The 21588-nt window shown below is 30.3% G+C and overlaps 3 protein-coding genes and 1 long non-coding RNA gene across 7 annotated transcripts; 1 reads left to right on the forward strand and 3 right to left on the reverse strand.

Annotated features, from left to right (window-relative positions):
• Positions 1 to 1594: 1594 nt before the first annotated feature.
• LOC108806926 (protein indeterminate-domain 5, chloroplastic) lies at positions 1595 to 7912 on the reverse strand. Of its 4 annotated transcripts, XR_008936059.1 has the most exons (5): positions 7610 to 7912; positions 6964 to 7360; positions 3613 to 4766; positions 2241 to 2402; positions 1595 to 1865 (listed from the first exon to the last, which is right to left on the reverse strand). XR_008936059.1 is itself a non-coding variant. In XM_056989789.1 (4 exons), the coding sequence occupies exons 1-3, from the start codon at positions 7791 to 7793 to the stop codon at positions 3617 to 3619; spliced, it is 1731 nt and encodes a 576-aa protein (XP_056845769.1). In that variant the 5' UTR covers positions 7794 to 7912; the 3' UTR covers positions 1595 to 1865; positions 3613 to 3616. The 4 variants fall into 4 exon arrangements, 3 of the variants coding, with proteins under 3 accessions (XP_056845769.1, XP_056845770.1, XP_018434643.1); XM_056989789.1 differs by lacking the exon at positions 2241 to 2402; XM_056989790.1 differs by lacking the exons at positions 1595 to 1865; positions 2241 to 2402 and adding an exon at positions 2693 to 3029.
• Positions 7913 to 16094: 8182 nt separating this feature from the next.
• LOC130496542 (uncharacterized) lies at positions 16095 to 17171 on the forward strand. Its single transcript, XR_008935703.1, has 3 exons — positions 16095 to 16359; positions 16542 to 16668; positions 16945 to 17171. It is a non-coding gene; the product is annotated as an uncharacterized LOC130496542 (long non-coding RNA).
• A 487-nt stretch (positions 17172 to 17658) lies between these two features.
• Positions 17659 to 20737, reverse strand: LOC108807997 (replication protein A 70 kDa DNA-binding subunit A-like). The gene is made up of 10 exons (XM_056988045.1): positions 20023 to 20737; positions 19683 to 19947; positions 19461 to 19560; positions 19253 to 19377; positions 19075 to 19159; positions 18879 to 19010; positions 18591 to 18784; positions 18344 to 18467; positions 18046 to 18261; positions 17659 to 17970 (listed from the first exon to the last, which is right to left on the reverse strand). Exons 1-7 carry the CDS (start codon positions 20149 to 20151, stop codon positions 18745 to 18747), a joined length of 876 nt encoding a protein of 291 aa, XP_056844025.1. The 5' UTR covers positions 20152 to 20737; the 3' UTR covers positions 17659 to 17970; positions 18046 to 18261; positions 18344 to 18467; positions 18591 to 18744.
• LOC130495624 (uncharacterized) lies at positions 17815 to 18661 on the reverse strand. Its single transcript, XM_056987044.1, has 4 exons — positions 18591 to 18661; positions 18344 to 18467; positions 18139 to 18261; positions 17815 to 17970 (listed from the first exon to the last, which is right to left on the reverse strand). Exons 1-4 carry the CDS (start codon positions 18659 to 18661, stop codon positions 17815 to 17817), a joined length of 474 nt encoding a protein of 157 aa, XP_056843024.1.
• Positions 20738 to 21588: the final 851 nt, after the last annotated feature.

Raw genomic sequence — 21588 nt, forward strand, 5'->3', positions numbered from 1 at the left:
AAATATCTGAAAAAGACTTAAATATTTTTTATCAAAAGTACACGGAAAATAAAAATGACCAAAATAGGTTTCAATAGATGTCCCAAAAAATTTTCGTTTTTTATTTTTAAAAAACGTTTTTTCCAAAATGCCTTTTTGAACATGTGCTGAAATCAAGGCTAAAAAGTGCAATGGTTTCATCAACGTTGAAACCCTTCATAAACCAAGGACAAACATGAACTACAACATTTATTCACTCATCTATGTTGAAATTTTCAATTTTAATAATCTAAATTTACATCTTAATTTATAACTACATGCTTTAAATTTATTTTCCATTAAATTATTTTTAATAAATTTTATAAATTACTTTTAAGATTAAATACATGTGAAGTCTTGTATGAGAATCTAGAAGTTTTATGAAAAGATTTCACTAACCCTAAAAGAGCTTGTAGGGTTATAATCATGAAAATGATTACTGATTTTTTGTTTGGTCATAAGGAAATAGTTATAATTTTGTCATCGTTTTGAGTTATTTTTGAATTTGATTGAATTTTAAGTACAAATTTTCATTTAAAGTACAAATTTGCATTGAAAATCAAAATTTAAGATATTTTTGTAAATCCCCAAGAATTTTCTACACATATTAAAATATCAAATGATTTATTATATCTTTTATCATTACATTACCTAGTTTTCTCTATCAAACTACATTATAATAAAGAAAATTAAAATGGAATTATATATAAGTATGCACTAAAAACAAAATACACTTAATTAAACAAGACAAAAATTCTAAAACAACTTTAAATCTAAGGAGAAACTATACTGAAATTCATTTTCTTTCTACTATTCAATTCTACCCAAAACTTGATGGAAAAATTGTTTGAAATACTATAAATTAATTATCATTTTTCAAAAAAATACATTGAGGTTTAGCGTTTAGTATTTAAAAGATGAGATTGGGTTTATAAATTTTTATAAATGATTATTAAATTGTAATTGATTTACGAGATCTGTTTTAATTGTTTTGTCGCAAATGTAAAGTATTTATGAAAAATGTCAAACTTTTAAAGATAAATTTTAAAGTGATATCAGATTTATGGTAAAATTAGAATTCCTCCAGAGAGTTTTATTTACTTTTAATCGCTTATATCTCTATTGTGGAAACATTTTTCCTCCAGATAAACCACAACAACCTCTTATCTTTCCTACCAGCTCACGAAAACGAAACAAAAACAAAGCACACAATTGAACCAATTGTCATTTTCCGGCCAAGATTCAAATTTTCATTTTGTCTCCTCTTATTTATTGGCTCCTTGACCAATTACATATTAGTTTTTCAAGATATTTGTTTATATTCTCTTATAAACCATGTAACATGTAAAAATAGATTAACTTTCATAAATATGTTTTTCATGGACAAGTTGCCGCAGGGCATAAATTGCTCTGGAAGATACAAATATTCTACTCTCTCGACAACTTGAGAACGAAGATTTTTTGCTCTTTAGTGGTCAGATCGGTATAAATTTTAAAAGTGTAACGGAAAAAAATAATGGCAGCTTGGTTCAAACTTCAAAGTTTGATTGCTAGCTACCTGTTCGAGACATAAAAATACGTAGTATGCAATTTATTCTGGAGGCCAATATCCGATCATAAACAATTTATTTTACACAAAATGGTTTAAATTTACAATTTCTTCAAGTGTATTCATTTTGGATATGATGACTTAAGATGTATTATAATTATAAAAAGGAGTTCTCTTCTTTTTTTTTAAGGCAACTTAAAAAATAAAAAGCTGTCTGTTTTTGGTGAGACAACGCTACCATCTCTCCTTCTGTTTGCATGTCGATGGGCCTCCTTACTTGAATCACTTGTATGTTGTCCTGCATTATTTTTATGATATTATTATTGATATTCTCCATATAAATTATTACGACAATGACTTTATAAAACTATTCATGGTCTTCAGTAATGTATTTGATGTACATGTACACACACAATTTAAATCAACAAAAACCGCTAAAGATGCACTAAAATTTCTTTATGTTATGAACAAACGCGAATTATCTTTAAATAAAGTAAAGAACAAAATGTATTGAGGCAAATATTTATTTAAAGTTTTTTATTATTGTATGAATGAATAATTTTACAAATTCTTAGACTCGTATTTATATCAGTTTTAAAATCTGATTTATTCTTTCCTACAGAAATTACATATTTATCTTAAAAAAATAAATTTCCTAAACCGAAAGGCGTACCATACTGTGGGGGCATAGCGAGTTTATATTCCTAGCGCCTACGACACCCTACGACACCCGTATTTGATCGGACTTCGTCTGACTAACGAATGTTGGAATTTTACTGGTGCACAGAAATTTAAGATACATATGCAACAGTTTAAAATATTCCCTCTCCCCTCCCTATATAAAAATAAAATGTAATTGTTTAGATCATAGAAAAGACGAAGTCGTAATCCAGATTCAATTCTTTTTAAAGAAGTTATTGGTCTTGTTAAAAAATTAATGATATAATTTTTAGCTATATATTTTTAAAACATGCGTCCAAACGAAATCAGAACGGTACAAACTATATTTGCATTAGAACTAGTTTCGTATTGAGCTTTTTTCAAAAAAAAAAAAAAAAAACCAGTTTCGTATTGAGGCTATTTTAAACCGGAAATAAGCATCAACAATGTACACTGTGAATGTTGAAAGATTTTTGGACCGTTAAATTCAAATATGACCGGGACAAGCCTTAGGATATGGTGGGAACACATTACATACAGAATTATTTATATTTTATATATTATATGCACATGTAACATGTATGTATACTTGTGTATACATGTATCGAATTTTTTTTTTTTTTGATCAAACATGTATCGAAATATTAGAAAGTGGGATCACAGGACAAACACTCGTGACATTGCCAGCTACTGAGGATGACAAATGAAAAGAAATAAAAGAATAAAACGGCAAATATAAGAAAATAAAAACATAAAGACAAAGAAACGTAGCAAAAGCTGCTTCTACTCTCCAACTCATTGACTGCACCATGCAATGATAAGACGATAAATATTACAGCCAAAGACAAACACCAAGACTGCTTTTTAACAAAAATAAATAAATAAATAAAACCAATAACAAATTATTCACACCGTCGACAAAACACAAATTATTCACACCCAAATTCTTCATAGCTTAAACTCGTTATTATAGTGGTCCTTTTAGATGTTACTCATTTATCTGAAACTATAAGCCATGAGAAACTATAATAATTATATTTATATAACCTTTCATAATCCCAAATATATAAATCACATATTAGAACTCCACGAATTATTTAAAATAGAACAATAAAACTATACATTCTGAAACCATATATAAAGGCATAAACTCATCTGCAATTTTTTCACAAGGGAATCCATTTAATAAACTATAAACGCAAAATCTTTTACAAGAGAGAAAAAGGAGCTCTGAGTTTAGATAACTTGCAACTATGTTTTTCTGATAAACTTAAATATCACTTGCAACAAAATTTTAATTACGGATTTTGATGACGATATGCATACCTGAAAAAGATAGCATGTACCTTGATGAAATAAAAACCTTTTTAAAAAAATTCTCGTACCTAGCTAGCAACTAGCATGATGGATTCCATACGGTGGTGAAGTTGCCGGACCACCACCAGGATTCAAATTCGTGCTGTTTCTATCGACAGAATCGGACGAAGAGCCAACTCTTTCTCTACTATTGCCATGCTGTTGTTGAAACCCTCCACTTCCACTCATGCTTCTTACGATCTGTCCAACTCCAAGAAAGTCTCTAGTCATGCTTTGTTTATCAGCGTTCGAACCTTTGTTCACTCCTCCGTACGAACCAAACGGAGAATGTACTCCACTAGCGTTGTTTCCCGTTGGACCGGGGTTAGAGAAAGAGTTCATCAAATCATAAAGATTACTCTCGTTTTCTCCGTACATTCCACTCCCAAAGCTTCTTAGAATGGATGAGGCATTGTTACTATTATTGTTGTTGTTGTTGCTGCTTGAGGTTGAACCCATTTGAGCAGCTTTTTGAAGAAGAGCAGTGGCTGACATGTGAGGTGTTGAATTGGGATTTTGAATTGATGAGCCAAAGAGGGAAGGCACTGCTCCTGAGCTGGTTCTGTCCGCCGAGCTAATCAGATTGTTAGGGAAGAGGCCCGTGCTTCCTTCTCCGCCTCCAATAGCATTTTCGCCATCAAAATGGTTCGAGATCATATGATTACCCGAAGAAACAGCAGCAGCATTAGAGTTTCTTGTAGCAGAAGTAACTCCGCTGTTTCCAGAGAGGAAACTGAGATTGAAGAGATTGGAGGAAGGAAAGTTATGGCTATCATGCGAGAACTGCATCAGACTCTGTTGAAAATTCATTGGTGATGGCTTGATGTTATTGCTTGCAGCCAAAAATCCTTGTTGTTGATCATGAAAGCTAGGGTTTTGGTCTTGCACGAAGTAACCTGAAGCATTTGCAGCAATCAGATCAGATGAAGAGCGTGAGGCGGCTCCTCCACCTACTCCTCCTCCAAGTCGGAGAGCGTCGCCAGAGCGATGATCAAGATTCTGTGGGGCCCCCGTGTGGGACAAACCAAGCATCATGCTTGAAGTGTTGTTGTTGGAGTTGGTGTTGGTGTTTTGTCCGTACGGGAAGTGATGACTTGGTAAAGAAGTCAAAGAAGTTGGGTGTCTCGCACTCTCTTGAGCCAACGCGTCACAGAAGGCTCTATGTGTAATGAAACTATCTCGCCTGTGACTCAAAACAAAAAGATAATATTTTTTTTTTTTTTGTTCAAAAAAGATAATATTAATTATTTCATTCATAATGGAATCTATTGGATCGTCAGATATACTAAGCGATGAAATAAAAAGACATATTTTGGGGAAAATAAAAGTACAAAATATTTATAAGTAGAGAGAGAGAGACTCATCATTTCACGTAGCTTAAAATATATTCGCGTGTAATTATGGGATCTTGAAAAGTAGATGTATGGCTAGAAAGTTAGTCTACTACTCTATTGTACGAATCTATTACATTATTATTTCATCTATGTAAAGTAGGAGTACAATGTTGTGTCACACTTCAAGTTTGATGATGTATGTGTCTATATGGTTTTGCTTACGATATATATATATATATATATATATATATATATATATATCAGTCTATGCAATAACTAATTAACATAATCATTGTTTAATTTTTTTAAAGATGTTTTATATGCATAAGACTAGGTAATAATCTGTGCATGAGAGGAGCGAGATATTTTATAAATATTTTCAATAATTTCTTTAAAAATATATATTTTTAAAAAATAATAACAAAACATATGTAAAATATATTTTAATGATTTGATCAAATTGAAATTTTAAAACTATTTATCTTTATCAATTCAAGTATAATACAGATTTCTTAAATTTTGAAATCAAATTATTTATATATTTTAATACAAATACCTATTAAATGGAATTTCATAATCCTATGATTTTATGATCATTTATATCTTGTTATAATTGACCACAAAAAATCAATGTGAAACTTATTTTTCAATTTATATTCGTTTAAAAAAATACTTTTTATACAAAAAATCTAAATTTTAACTATTTATAGTTCAATTTATTTTGGTAATATAAATTAATGAAAAATAAGATGAGATTATTAAATATTTATTATTTAAAATCATTAATTGTCATATATATTTTAGTTATATTAGGTAATTCCGTAGCTTTTATTTAAGGAAAAAATATTTATAGATTACTAATTAATTTTATGGTTAGTTTAATATATATTTAGATGAACCAATTTATTTTTCTAAAAATTCTAATAATTATTTTAGTGAAAAATTTCGTAATGTTTCTCTTATATGCTCATATTGCTAACTATAACTCCATGCGTATGCGTGCGTTAATGTGTATTAAAATAATATATGCGTATACAAAGAATTAAAAAAGGTAGGTGAAAAGGCTAAGTTTCACAAAAGTAGTATGTAGAGAGAATGATTGTCAAATGAATGTTTTAATTCAAGATCCTATAAGTTCAATAAATGCAACTTCAGCATGTATTCATTGATCAGGACTTATATTATACTTACATAAATGCACTTATGTATATATTTATACTACCATATTTTATTTCCTTCATTCTATTTATAGAACTCTACTTGCACGCACACACACACAAACACAGCAAATCCAACCAAGAACCAAAAGAAAATTCAAATTCGAAATTGTTCAAAAATAATCATATGTGGTTCATTCAAAAAAAAATATGATGTTTGTGTGGTTATGGTGCAGAGTACAAACGAACCATAAAAGGGAAACACTGTAATGACAAACTCTCTATTATATAGTTTAGCAGCACGTGAATTGCCCGTAGTATAAGTACATAATTAAATCGAAGAAAAGAAATCCTGAGAAAATTTGATTTATTTTTCTGACAGAAAATAGGGCGGTGTTTACGAGGCAAGATATATTGAAAAACAACAAAAGACACAAATTTGAATTGATAAAAAAAATACAAAGATTTGAAATTGGTCCTTTTGGTTTTGAGTTTCTGCTAGAAAGTATCTAATGAAATATGGCAGTTTAAGTGTCATATATAGATAGTACGTGTTACAAAAAAGTGTCATATAGATATGGTTATATGCACACATACATTCACGAGTGTTCATCTATCAATTATGATTTTAAATATTTTATTTTAGAAGAAGAAAAAAAGAAATTAAAGTTGTATTTAATGCAGAAAGAAAGCGATAAGAGCAGCATCGAAGACTTCGAGGCGTAACAGAAAGTGAACCTAAGAATAAACCCATGCCAGTTTACAAAAAAAAAGAAGAATAAACCCTAATTCATGAAGAATGACTAAGACACATATTCACACACATATCATTGAGCTATATATGATTAATTATAATTTAAAGTGTTCAAAAGATTTTGCGAATAATTACCGGGAGAAGAGTGTACCACAGTCGCAACGATATTCTTTGGTACCACAAGTCTTTGAGTGAGCTTTCCAATCCGATTGAACAGCGTAACGCTTAGAACATTTCTCGCATTTCCACTTCTTTTCGCCGTGTTTACGGTAATAATGTTTCTTGATTCCGGTGAGGTCTCCGAGAGCACGTGACGGATCATGGTGGACACACGTGGGCTCCGGACAAAGATACACTTTCCTCTTCACTTCTTTGGTCGACTTCTGCTTAAGTTTCCATGGGAGATTGTGTCCTCTTCGGTGAAGTTGTAGATTCTGTTCTCTTTGAAAACCTTTGTTGCATACTTCACATATGAATCTATTTGTAGCCATTAGTGTCTTTGGAGATAAAGCTATCACTTCTGCATCGGAATCTAGTAAAGAGAAGAAGAAGAAATCGAGGTGAAAATATTGATTAGTTAAGGATTTTTATTGCATAAAATGGTTAATGAAAACTCAATTTTGGAAATCAAGAACTAGGGTTTGCTAATTTTCTTATTTCAAGATTCAGCTAGTGAAAAAAAGATTTCTCTTTTTCACCAAACAATGTTTTTAAAAACTGATCACATAATTATATAAGATTAAGATGATAAGATTCAATTAAGGAGTGATAAGCAACTTACTTGGAGTTCTTGGTTGGTTTCTCTTCTTTTTCTGTGGTGGAGCTTCAAGGGGTTGCTGAGACTGCAGTGGCTGGTGGTGAGGAGGAGGAGGGACGGTGGCGGGGGGATTCAGAGGAAGAAGGTGAGATTGATCATCTTCTCGAACTCCAAAGAAGGAAGCACTAGAGGATGAAGAAGCAGCCATGGATTCTTCTATGTTCTGTGTGATGGTGAGAGAGAGAGAGAGAAAGAGAAAAGAAAGAAATGTAACTAGAGAGAAGAAACTCAAACTCGTAACATTAAATTCTTTTTTGACTTCCACTGATTTCTTATCTCAATAAAGCCCTAAAAACGGGATATTTCTGATTTTAGATTAATTGTTGTTTATTTTTAACAGAGAAATTAAAGCAGAGAAATTTATGTGAGGTAATATATGAGAGAAGGTGATAGTGACAAGTGAAAACGAGTGCTAGGGTAGTAACAAATAAATAAATAAAAATCTCACCGAACTCCATAGCTAGCATAATGTGTTAAGAGTGCAAACAGATTAAAACAATCTAAATCTAGCTTGGTTAGTTTGGTGGTGTAATTTTTATTTTATGTATGATATTTTATATGGTACATAGGATGCTAAAGTATATATATATATATATATATTTATAAATAAAATATTCTTCGCAATTGTTTTGCTTGTTACGCATTTGAATGAAACTATTATATTAAAAATTGTCTGCCGACTGTATACACTACACTAACACCTATACAGAACAATTTATTAATTCTTTTGAATACGTAAATTAATTTTTAGAAAGAAAAAAATATGAGAACTACAGAGGTCAGGTCAGTGGACCCAATCCATTTGCCACAAAGCGACAGCGGATGGTGCGTGAGACAACCCTCAACAACTCTTCTCTCTCGCTAACATATGTGAATAATAAATTTAAAGAGAACGAAAACTGGATCTAAGGAGCTTTATAGAACATATTACCATGGTGTAACTATGACACCAAGACATAGTAGGAGATATTTGACATTATACTTATACAAAGAAAGGTTAACAATCACATATATCTAGCCTATATTTTGTTTTCCATATATCTTAAAGAAGTAAAAAGTAAAAAGAAGAATTTAAAATATTGGAATTTTGTGCGTACGTTAGATATAACTAATTTTAAACATTCGACCATGTATAAGGTTCGTAAAATACATTTCCAAATACTAATTAACCAATTGCTAATGCTGGTGTGGATCCAAAACTAGAAAAAATAATAAAATTTGAAAATTAATTAGTTGATTAAACTATCGTAGTATAAGAAAAAAATATCGAGCATATGTAAAACATGTTTAAACACTAACGAACCGACTATATTGGTATATTTAAAAATAATACTTACTTCTAAAAATTTCTGTTAAATGTTAAATATAAACAATAAGAGATATAAAACTTTTAAACAGGAAAATATTGATTTGATATTTTAAATTCCGAAAATTATCCAAAATATTATCTCAATTTTTGTATATATATATATATATATATATATCATTTACAAAAAAATTGTATATCAGATTTATATTCCACAAAGCATCTAATATTTTCTTATATTCTTAACAAAGTACGATTATTTGTCACGATCGTAATCATCATCTCATATGGGTCTCCTTTTGGTTTTAAAGAGTTCCTGTCGTGTCATATATATCTATATAGTATGTATGTATGTATGTATGTTTGTATGTTTGTATGTATGTCTGTGAATCATGGAAGGTTGAATGTAAAAAGAGATATTCTAAAGATAAAAAGGACAAAATGACTGTAAATATTTTTCATGTACATGTGGTAAAGTAAAAACCAGAAAGGCTACTCCCATTGCTTTTTCTTTGAACAAAAGCGATTCCGATTGTTTCAAATATATTTAGCCGTCTCTTTCCATATTAAAATAGTTAATAGTTTAGAGAAAAAAAAAGGAATAATCGGCTTGTATATGATATCCATGAGCACATAATTAGAGGAGTACCTCCACTTTCAGAAATTAATTTTGCTTTCCATTTTGTCCTTATACTTCACTCTGTATCTTTTTCATAGCTATATTTTTTCTCTTCCTTTTTTACATTCTCTTTTATCTCTCACTTTCTTATGCAACTTCATCTCTTTTATTTCTTATCTAACTCTAAATCATTATCCAAATCACTGTCAGATTTTTACCACCTCCTTTAATTCTTGTTAATTTTATTACTACTGCAACAATTATTTACTCTACCGACATCACCTAAATTTTCCATCACTACCTCTCCTTTGATTTTGAATCACAAGATCATGAATGCAATCCAAGAATCGATTGTCTTTGTAACTTCTCTGGAATCCTCCGCATATGTGACCATCGAGACCACACCATTTTTAAGGCGAGGCTGAGAAAATCTAGATTTACGGAGATCGATGAAGGGGATAGTAAAAATAAATGTTTCAGCCGATATAATGGTTGGTAAGATGCTACCTATAGTTAGCGATTTCGAAATAAACTCCTACATAATCTTCCAAAAATTCATTTCTGAAAAAACTAAACCGGTGAATTTGTCCAAGCGTAAAACAGAAAAAAGAAAAGCGAATCCATAAAGTTTTTTAATGATTTGGATAACAACAGTGTATACCAACATTTTCTTTTTAGCTTATATTAATTATGTTTTAGCAAACTCCCAATTTACATATTTTTCTTTAAGATACATGTTTTGTTAGCTGTTACAAAAGATTGCCCATAACTGATAAATGATTAGTAAGATATTACAAATAAATATTTTTCAAATGATACATTGTTTGTTAGGGATAAATAGTTTGATACATTGTTTGTTTGTTGTTATATCTTTTTGATATGATGTTTGTAAGATGTTACCAAATAACTATCATCAGTTGATACATTATTTGTTTGCCTATAAACAATTAATTAGCTAATAGTTTGTTTGATATATGATTTGTCATCTAAATTGTTACATGATACATATTTTATTAGCTGGTTCGTGTGTTGGTAGAAAATAATAAGTATTTCTTACTTTTGCGTTATTGTTTCTTTTAACATCTTACACATATGATAACATATTATCATGTCAAAAAAATATGTGGTATATTAAAAATTAAAATACTTTGATATATTTTTAGTCATATATTCTCAATAATCTTCATAATTAGTTACATTGTTTGTTAACATGGTAACAGTTGGTGTATTTTGGTAAGTTAATCATTAACTATTTTACTTCTACATTTTTAACTGTTAACACTTCTTATATCAGTTTTTTTCAAATTTTTGTCACAATGTCGGAGGAGGAGGAAGGTCGACGAAAGAACGGTGTCGAAATTAATGTTGACAGCAGTTGGGAGACTCAGAAAAAAATTGATGGGCCCAGATTTTTGAAAAGCTTTCAGTGTTGATGAATGATGGAAAAGGATTGTTGGGAATCATATTTACATGTGGTTCAATTGAACTGAAAAAAAAAATTATTTTAATTAATTTGCAAAGAAAAAGAAAAAAAGAATCGTATAAAATGAAGAACAAGAAAAGAATTTGAAAGAGAAGAAAAAGACAGAGATATGAAAAATTGGCAGTAGGTGTATTTTTGAAAGTTTGAGATGAAAATGTTATAGTAATATACTTTTGTGTCTAAAGATGAGCACTCCTCTGATTTCACCTCTAAATGAAAGTACTTGGCTAAATCTCCCCAAATAAAAAACTCTATTATTAATAATTTTCCCAAATAGGTATATCCCCAATCTCTTAGCACATATTTTCTAAAACTTTGATGTTTATGTGTGTTTGTCCGAAAAAAATAAAGTAGTTAATCAAAAAAGAAATTTATATGATGTTCATGTGATGTTTTGTTATAGATTACCTAAGGCGGTTACAAAGAAACTTACAGGGGCTATCTCTCACTTTTGGTGGGGCGAAAGTGGAAATAAAAAAGGATTCTATTGGCTTTAATGGGATAAGGTGTGTAAAAAAAAAGATGAAGACGAATTGAATTTCAAAGATCTTCAAGATTTTAATACGGCATTACTGGCTAAACAATTGTGGCGTCTAATTGATAAACCAGATTGTTTGTTTTCGAAATTTTTAAAAGGTCGATATTTTAGGAATACAGATCCTATGGATCCACACAGATCTTATTCACCCTCTTATGGATGGAGAAGTATCTGTTCAGCTAGATCTCTGGTTAAAAAAGGACTAATCAAAAGAGTGGGAAATGGTCACTCCATCCCAGTATGGAATGATCCCTGAATTCCTGCTCCTCGCCCGAGGTCAGCAACCCTAAAAAATCAATCACATGTTTTGGTTCACTCTCTTACGGGGGATTATTTCATTAATCTGGCTACTCTTTCTTGGAACGAAGATTTGCTTAATGCACTTTATTCATATTGATGATGTCAACATAATAAAAGTTTTGGCAATTAGCCGGCTCCATAGACCAGATTCAACTGGATGAACTTTTATGAATACTGGTCATTATACAGTTAAATCTGGTTATAAAATAGAAACACAATTTCCAGATAAGGTCCTGCACGAGGTAAATTTTGGCCGGGAATTAAATCTTTTATTAAGTCATGCATAGAAATTGCAGTGCCCACCAAAGCTGAGACATTTTATTTGGCAAGTCATTAAGGGGATAATTTCGGTTGCAAAAACTTTGAGGTCAAGGGGCACAGTTAGTGATCAAAGATGTAGTTTGTGTGGAGCTGAGGAAGAATCTATTAATCATGTTCTCTTTGAATGTCCACCCGCTTTACAAACATGGGCTCTGTCGATAATATCTTCAGCTCCCGGGTTTTTTTCCGGGACCCTCAGTGTTCTCTAACATGGATTATCTCTTTTGTAGATTACCGAAAGATTATGGTTTTGGTTCTTTCCCTTGGATTATGTGGTATATTTGGAAAAATCGGAACAATAAGATATATACTAATAAGTCGACGTATCCACCGAAAATTCTTCGGATATCCAAAGTGGAAGCAGCGGTATGGACATAGGCCCAACTGACGGTTCCTGATCAGCATCAGACAAATAATTCATCTTCTGAGTAGTTTTCTTTGGAGTCATCTAGGATTTGTTTTGTTGATGGAGTATGGCGAGCACAAGATAAGTACTCAGGACATGGATGGTTCTGCCGTAAAATGGGTCAACCGAGAAGATGATGGGAGTTATGAACCTACGAAGAAGCTTATCTGCTTTGCATGTTGAATGCGAGGCTTTGATTTGGGTTATGGAGTGCATGAAGACTCTTAACTTCTCGGACGTAGTTTTCGCTACGAACTGTTCTCAGCTAGTGAAGATCGTGTCCTCACCTGGAGAAATGCCAACTTTTGCTACACATTTGGAGGAGTTCTAGAGCAGTAAGATATTTTCCCTTCTTTTAAAATTCGACATATTACGAAGGCGCATAATTCAGTGGCGGACAAGCTAGCACAAGGTGCAAGATGTTTCCCTTCTGCTATGTTTTATGTCGACTCTATGCCTCCAGCTTAGTTTTCCGAATCAATTGAGCATAGATCATAGTTAGTTTGTTGTTGTCGGAAAAAATAAATTTATATATATATATATATATATATATATATATATTATATATTTTAATATAGAGAATAAATATAATATAATAGCTGTATTTTTTTTTAAAAAAATTATATAGTAAACTTACTATATATATATGTAAAGGAGATTTTCAACAGTTTAACAAAATCATTTTAAATTCAGGCTATTTTCCAAAGAAGTAGATTGTTAACTTGGCATGGTGTTTTTGTTTTATTTACACAATTTTTTTATTATGCTAAAGAATTTTCAGGAAAATGAAAACATTCCATTCCTAACAACAACACGTAACATTATGAAAAAACTTATTTAAATAAGGTTATTGCACCCTTTCATAATTTTATTTATGTTATATAGTTTATATTACCTTAATTAATCAACCCACCTAATTCGGTTATTATTTATGTCAAATTAAGATTTTGTTTATAACAGAATAATGTTTCATCATTATATCACCCGACATTTTTGCATCAAACATACCTTTTTACACATCTCAGTATTTAAGTGTATTATTATTCAATTCATACCTAAGAAAAAAATGGAAACAAGTTAATAACTAGATCACCCGAGATTTTTGCATCAAACTTACCGTTTTACATATCTCAATATTTAAATTTATTTATTCAATTCATACGAAAGGAAAAAGTCAAAACAAGTAAATAATATGCAATATATATATTGACCTTATATATAGTTAGCCAAACATAAAAAATCAATATAGTGTCAATCGTGATATTATTACATTAAATTATTTTTAAAATTTATATAAATCAAAATATATATACAAAATAAAATTAGATAAAAACACTATAATGACTATCTGTCAAAAAATATAAATATACATATATATAACTTTAAGCTATTTTTTATTAAATTATTTATAATAAAAATTTGTTATTTAAGATAACTTTAAAAATTATTAAAAACCCTACTAATACCAAAAAAAACCCTACTAATCTTTTTTTTATGTTTCTGTTTAACTTTTAGAAAAAACCTACAAAGCTGTACTATTAAATTATTCAAAAATATTCGAAAGTAAATACAATTCTCACCAAATTAATAAATTTAAATCTTATAAAATATACACGAAATATAATAAAAGATTAGGTTTGGGCATTCGAGTCTTCGGATCTAGTATAAATCGGTTCCAGTTCAAGTTCTTTGGATCTTCGATATTTGAATCCCACTAGGTATTTGAAAATAATTTAGTTTGGTTTCTTTTGGATCCGGGTCAGATCGAGTATATAATTTAAAATACCAGCAATTCGAGTACATAATGGGTCCGGCTCGATATTTAGGTATTTAGACCAAAAAAACTCAAAGCACCTGAAAAGCTGTAAAATCCGAAACACAAAAATACCCAAAAGTCTAACAAACGTCCAAAATATTGAAATACCCAAAACCCCGATTTTTTATCAAATCTTACCCGATGAACCAAAAAAATCCAATTTTTTATTCAAAAAAACGAAATACATTTTTTAAAAAATTAAAAAATTAACCGAACCTTGAAACTATAAACCGAAAAAGCGAACCAAAAACTTATAAAAAATATTTGTAAACTGAAAACATATATGAAATACCCAAATATACATAATATACACAAAACATTTTGGATACTTTGGGTCCCCGTACTCGAGAAGATATCCGCTGGTCCAAGAAATCTAATAGGTACTTTTCCCTGATCCTAGACCCGAACATGTATTCTGTGTCAGTTTCGGTTCGTCTTTTGGATCGTATAAAATTCTCATGCCTAAGAGAGAGTTACATAAAAATATACATACAAAATATCAAATAAACTAATTAATAAATTATATAATTTTAAACTTTCCCTGATCCCATACCCAAACATGTATTTTGTGTGTCAATTTCGGTTTGTTTTTCAGATAAGACTAAAATTTTGATGCCTAAGAAAGAGTTATATAAAAGTGTATATACAAAATATCAAATTAACTAATTCATAAATTATATAACTTTAAACAAATTTCCTTATTCAATATAATACAGTTTTATAACATAATAATATATATAATAACCCAAAAATACTAATTCATATTTAACTTTTTTATATTTCAGAAAACTCACGCTTTTGAAGCGCGAGTCAAAATCTAGCTTTTTCTTTAAAAAGCGCAAAATAAGTTGACAAAAAAAGAGATCAAAATAGAATTTCTATCTCTTTTATCTCACCGAGTTTTACCTGAGTTTTTGTGGCGTTGGTATCTTATTTTGTTGCCTTTAACTATGGAATAACCATATACCACGTGGTGATATACGTCATGCGCAGAGTGAATATATTAAAAGAGATTATAATTTTTAATCAATATATAGATACTAAAAGATAAAAACCATATTCACGTAACATATATGTTATATAATAATATAATAAAAGATGTAAAGTTTGATATAAAGAGATGAAAAAACTACAATTTGGTTTTGGAAGTTTAAGGGAATACTAGATTTTGACCCGCGCTTAAAAGCGCGGGTTTTGAATTTTGTTTTTAAAAATATTAACTGATGTTTTTAAATAAATTTTATTGATTGTCACTATTACATGTTTTTATGTTTTACATGTCTCTATTATATTTTTTTTTATGTTTTTCATGATATTATTATATATCATAAGTGTGTGATCATATAATTAAGGTCACTGTATACCTACTATGTTTCATCTAAAACATATATCTATAATAAAGTTAATGTGAAATATAAAACTATATTTAAATTTTGTTTTAGAAATTGACCTTTCTACTGTATTGTTATTATATATATTTGTATTTTTAATGGTCATTTGAAAATGTTTTAGTACAAAAATATTTTTTAATAATATGTATATTTTTGAATTAAAATCCATCTATATAATCCAATTTTATTTATTTCTAATATGAATAAACCTGGCCCAACCCACGTTTTAATATTAATAATGGTAGTCCAATAATATATATTATTAAACATGGCCCATAACAGTTTTAATATAGACAATGGTAACCCAATAATTTTTTTCCGGGAAAAAAACAGAATAGCAATAAACGACTTTTCTCCTTCGACTGTTTTCTCATTCTATTATCCAGTTTCTTCTTCAACGAACCCTATTTCCCCTTCATCGCCTCTCCTTACTGTCGATATTTACCATTAATCACCGAGATCAAATCAATATATCTCTGGAAGAAGAAATAAGGATAACCGTTGGATATTTACTTCTGCTCTTCTATCATGAAGGTTAGTTTTTGATCCTAGTTTAATTTAGTTTAAAAGATTCATCTATTTTAACTGATTTAAGTTGTTTTCCTTATTTTCATATGCTGAGTCGCTTGTATTACTCTTCTCGTTAATTTCCCTCGGTGATAGTACATCTTCGATCTGATTTATATAAACTCCCCTTTTCGCTAATCTACATGCAGAACAGGAGCAGGAGTCAATCTTATTAATTATTACAGAAGATCGGACATCAGTTTTGAAGTCCTAACAAACAGTCTTCGGAAGAGAATACGAACAGAGAACATTGATGGGATAGTCGGAGTCTACAAGGTAATTTTGTTTGGTTAATTATACGATTAATTAGAGGGTTAATAGCTGTATATTCATTTGGTGTCGATGTTTGTTGTCAAATTTCATTTCTGTCATTGCAAATTAAGCTCTGAGCATGTTTTGATTTTTATTTTTTTATGGACTTGCTTTAGTTTGTTAGTTAATTTTTTAATTTAGTTCTGAACATTAATTCAGATCATGAGACTTGCTTTACTTTGTTAGTAAATTTTTTATTTAGTTTCTTTGTGTGTTTATTAATTGGAATTGGTATAACAGGTTATTGGAACTAAAATGGAGCTTTAAGATGCTGTGCGGGTCAATGAAAGGAGTGTCGTGAAGATGCTTTTACAGTGTCTCGTCACTTTTGTCTCTTTCGCAATGCAGTGGAGAAGGAAACACCCAGATGGGTATGGAGAAACTGAGATTAAGCTCGATCCATGGAAAGCTTATAAGGAATCAAGATGGAGAAACAGAGAGTATGTGCATTCCTTAGGTTCTCTTGCCAACGTAAGGTGGATTCTTTGCTTGAATTAGTTAGTGTTGATTTGATGGGATTTTGTGATCTTCTTAATTGATTGTTCTCAGTGTTTGTTTCATTTGGGATTTGGCAGGGATTGACATGGCTGCTTCCTGAGAAGTTTATTGCTTCAGAGTATAGTTGATGAGAATCTTGACTTACATTAGATTTTTTAGTTATTTTTTTAATGATTATTAATATATTTTCACTAATATTTTTTATAGATCTTTCTTGGACGCCAAGATGCATGAATGGGTAAAAGGCTTGGTGGTTACAACGACAATATTTTGTTAGCTAAGGTATTTTCGAATCAAACCTTTTTTTATAATATTGGTAGTTGACAATAAGTTATAGGTTGCTACATGGTAGATAGATTGCTTTGGTAATTCTTTTGGTAAACTTAGTGTCTGTTATATCTTAGACCACGTGATAGTTTTGAAAATAATTACTTGTTAACATGAGAAGATGTAAAAACGAAATTTATTGAATCAAAATAGCTTATGGTAGAAAATTTAAAAAAACAAAGTACTAAAAACAAAGTTCAAATTGAAATTACTGGAAAAACCAAAGAAACTAATGAAAGTAATAAAAAAAACCAACTCGCGATATGTAAGGTAGTCCTCACACAACTAATCTTCCTTAATCTTCTCAATCTTGATACTCTTAGAACAAAGCTTCTTAGATGTAGAACATGGATCATTAAGCTCAGCATCTCCTTCCTTACGCTTGGAATAAGGAGTTGAAACATCTTCTGAAATCTCTCTGTTCTGATCAAGGCAGAAAACCTAATAATAAAAGAACAAAAAAACGTTAAAAACTTGCTATACACATATTTGTAAATTAACAAAATAACTACACACCTCACTGGTTGAAAGGGTCAATGAATTGGTCTCAATCTGTGATACTGGTTCCGAAAGTGATTCTATTCTATGAATATGATCTCCAGACCATACCTCAGAGACCTTAAAGGTATCTGATCCATTGGTTATATTATCACTTTTGATGGAAATACCAAAACAAAACGATTTTCCAACCAAGTTTCTGACTGAAATAGGAATAAGCTCTGGATCTTCAATCTGCAAATAAAAAAAAATCTTAATATAAATCTATTAAACATTAAACGATCATTATTTTATATTAGGACATCAAAATAATTACCTCAGGATAGGAACCATCCCAAAGCTCTTTAGCTTCATCACCAATGATAGTTTTAGCCACACTATCAAGTAACATTAAGTGGCATGACCCAGTGTCATCTTTCACAAACACATGAAGCTTATACCTACAGGTTTAGGATATGTAACAATATGTGTAAATAAAACTTAGCAATATTCAAAACAAATAGAATAATAATACATAAAAAGATAAAATAATATCTTGATGGGTGCCAAATATATGTGATTACTTGGGTGTGACAGTAGATGTGTTTCCACGACACACTTCACAATAGAATAGTGGCTTATCAGTATCAAGCATCTTACGACTGCCATTCCGACCAACCCTAGTCGTACGTACGTTGTGCCTCTTACACCCAAAATAGAACCAACCCCAATCCGTATCTATAGCTTCAATAGTACAGACGATTTTGCAGGGCTCAGCCTTAATGTTAACAGCGAAAAATTTATGTCAGTATAGAACAAACATTTTTAGACTAACTGTGGCATAAAAAATATTTACTACTTTATTAAGTTACCTCAACAGCAACACATATCTCAGAAATACATCTAATGTCAACCTCATTCCAATTATCAACTGGTTGTTTAGAGATAAGCTTTTTTCATCAGTTTGACCCAAAAGAGCCAAAGGAAGATCCTCTTGCAACAACCTGAGAATTAATATAGTAAATTTTAGTATCAGAATTGCAATGAGATCAATGTAAATCAACTTACTTCTGTTTAAAGTCAATAGCCTCTTCCATGGTTGGGTTAAGCATCAAAACAGAACCATCAAAAGCGTTGGTGATCTGCACTTCACCTATATAATTCTCGCAAGTAATATAGACGATTCATAAACTTTAATAATATAGATATATCAGTTCAACTTCAACTAAATAAGACGCCTTTATACCTCTGAATTCCTTGATTTTGGCAAAGCGGATCAAGCATATAATACTTTCATCTTTTGATTCTTCAACATGTGTTTCAATTTGCTCAGCATATGTCCCCCATAAGCAACATGCCAATTCATTCCCACTATATTTGATAAAAAGTAAAACATCTATATTATTAAACCTTGTGAAAAGAACTTATAGAGGAAGGAAAAAAAAGATAGATACCTTGTATCACGCAAACGAAACTGAACTCTCTTCCTGTTCTCGCCATTTTGTAATTGAACAACAGCTACTCCTCCAAGATCGACAATGTGGCCCATAACATCTGTTTAAGGAAAAGAATAAATTCAAATAAGCATAAAGTAAATTCAGTTTTCGGATCGGTATCGGATCGGTATCGGTTATCATTCAATAGAAAGTGATTGTAGAATAGTTTTGTGTACATACCAATTAGAAAATATGGTTTGCACTCTCCTTTACTTATGTCTTCGTAACTTGCTAGGGAGAGAAAATGATTATCATTACGATAATTAGTAGGTCTTATGACAGTATCGCCAATGATAGTCATTTTGTACTGAAAGTTTGATGGCCTATATTGACCTCCAGCAGCTGAAATCTTAAAGTTTTCAACCTCTCTCCATTCTCCTTTTTGTGTATCACGTTGAACACGAAACATCAAACTTCTTTTGCATGAAGCATGGATTTTTTTACCCTGCACAAACGAAGTATGTTAGATTGAATATAAGATGCCATCGAAAGTGAATTAAATTGGTAATTTTGCTCTTACCGTTTTGTCTACGAAGATGCACTCAAAAGATTCACCTCCGTAATCAGTCTTTGATTTCCATGAATGAAGAAGCTTCACACAAATCCGCCATTCATCTTTAAAAGGCTTGAGATCATTGATAAGAACCATTTTTCTTGCTGGCAGACATGTTTGGTTTCTGAGATGTGTGTTGATGTCTAAGAGGTGTTAGGTTTGGTATATATAGATAAGTGAATAATTTAGGTCAAGAAGACTTAACGTGTGGTTAGATTGTGTGCGTATATTCTCTACTTTAACTATTTGAATTAATTCATATCTTATGTGTGCAGATTATGGTAACTAATGGCGTGTGTGAAGATATTCTTGTGCAAAAATAATTATACTTGGAGAAGAAAAAACGTGGGAATAAAGGTTAGCATTAAATAATTAGGACAGGTTAGTTATTGAAATCTTTTGAAAATATCTTTTAGTTATAATACTTGTTATATATTTCTCGCTATTTTAGGTAAATAATTTAGGAGATTTGGAAGATTTTAAACGGATGATAGATATTGTGCGCAGAACGTGGAAAGCAAGTATTATTTTTAAACTGTAATTGTCATTATTAAGATGGGCCACGAAATGAAATAAGGTTAAATGGCCAACGAAATTAGTAATGTAACTAAACCTGTTTAAATTTAAATGGCTCACGAAATTAATCTCATATAACTAAACCTGTTTCCAAACACATTTCCTTTTGAAACCTATCCTTGTATCCAAACATATTGATTTTGTACTACAACTTTAATAATATAGATGCGGGTGTCGACGATCTAATAATGGACAACAAACAGTAATTATATTATTAATACATTTGATTTATTATAGTTTTTAAAAATATTATGGACAACAAATCAATGCATGCATTTTATCTCCCTGATAAATTAAAACAAACAGTAGCATCAGCTGAAACAAATAATAGTTTTTGAGTAGAAAAAATATACAGACAATATCACAACTTAGTTTTGCATCTACGAAACAATTTCAATGGTCTCTCCATCAGAAATCGGATATGATTCTAAAATCTTATGACTTTTACCTTAGTCTTCCACATATACTTCTTTCTCTTTAAATCAGATATGCAATTTATGGCACTCATTTTCTTTACTTTTAATCCTCGTAGGTTGTGATACTCTAGATATTAGTTCACGTTATGTATCTATACTATTAAAGTACAAGCACATTTGGATTTTTTACTAAACATGCCATTTCTTTAACTCACATTGCTTATTTCATTAAGGGCAATTAAGTAATATTAATAACACATTTTTATTGGGTCATTTTTTTTGATCCAGCCCACTGCCCACATCATTTCTCTTGGGCCATTTGGACTGATTAAGAAATCAGATCCAATTCTTATTTTTTTCCTAATTCAAATAATTTATTTTCAACCATTCTTAATATTTTGTGTAGTGAACAAAAATTAATAACTTAATTATTATGTTTTTTATTTTTAATATAATTTAAGCATTCATAAAAAAATTTGAATTTTTTTATTGAAAAGTATAAATCTTTATTAAAAGTATATATTTTTTATTAAAAAATTAA

The sequence above is a fragment of the Raphanus sativus genome, chromosome 6 (assembly GCF_000801105.2).
Source record: "Raphanus sativus cultivar WK10039 chromosome 6, ASM80110v3, whole genome shotgun sequence".
NCBI classification, from domain to species: Eukaryota; Viridiplantae; Streptophyta; class Magnoliopsida; order Brassicales; family Brassicaceae; genus Raphanus; species Raphanus sativus.

Excerpts from the sequence above, each read along its gene's own strand:
- LOC108807997 (XM_056988045.1), bottom strand. The coding sequence starts at position 20,151 with ATGGTTCTTATCAATGATCTCAAGCCTTTTAAAGATGAATGGCGGATT. Across the intron at positions 19,948-20,022 it reads GCATCTTCGTAGACAAAACG|GGTAAAAAAATCCATGCTTC; the intron begins GTAAGAGCAAAA and ends TCGTTTGTGCAG. Across the intron at positions 19,160-19,252 it reads CAAAATCAAGGAATTCAGAG|GTGAAGTGCAGATCACCAAC; the intron begins GTATAAAGGCGT and ends AGAATTATATAG.
- LOC130495624 (XM_056987044.1), bottom strand. The coding sequence starts at position 18,661 with ATGCTTGATACTGATAAGCCACTATTCTATTGTGAAGTGTGTCGTGGA. Across the intron at positions 18,262-18,343 it reads GGGATGGTTCCTATCCTGAG|ATTGAAGATCCAGAGCTTAT; the intron begins GTAATTATTTTG and ends TTTTATTTGCAG. Across the intron at positions 17,971-18,138 it reads ATACCTTTAAGGTCTCTGAG|GTTTTCTGCCTTGATCAGAA; the intron begins GTATGGTCTGGA and ends TTTTATTATTAG.
- LOC108806926 (XM_056989789.1), bottom strand. The coding sequence starts at position 7,793 with ATGGCTGCTTCTTCATCCTCTAGTGCTTCCTTCTTTGGAGTTCGAGAA. Across the intron at positions 7,361-7,609 it reads AAACCAACCAAGAACTCCAA|ATTCCGATGCAGAAGTGATA; the intron begins GTAAGTTGCTTA and ends TCTCTTTACTAG. Across the intron at positions 4,767-6,963 it reads TGTGGTACACTCTTCTCCCG|GCGAGATAGTTTCATTACAC; the intron begins GTAATTATTCGC and ends TTTGAGTCACAG.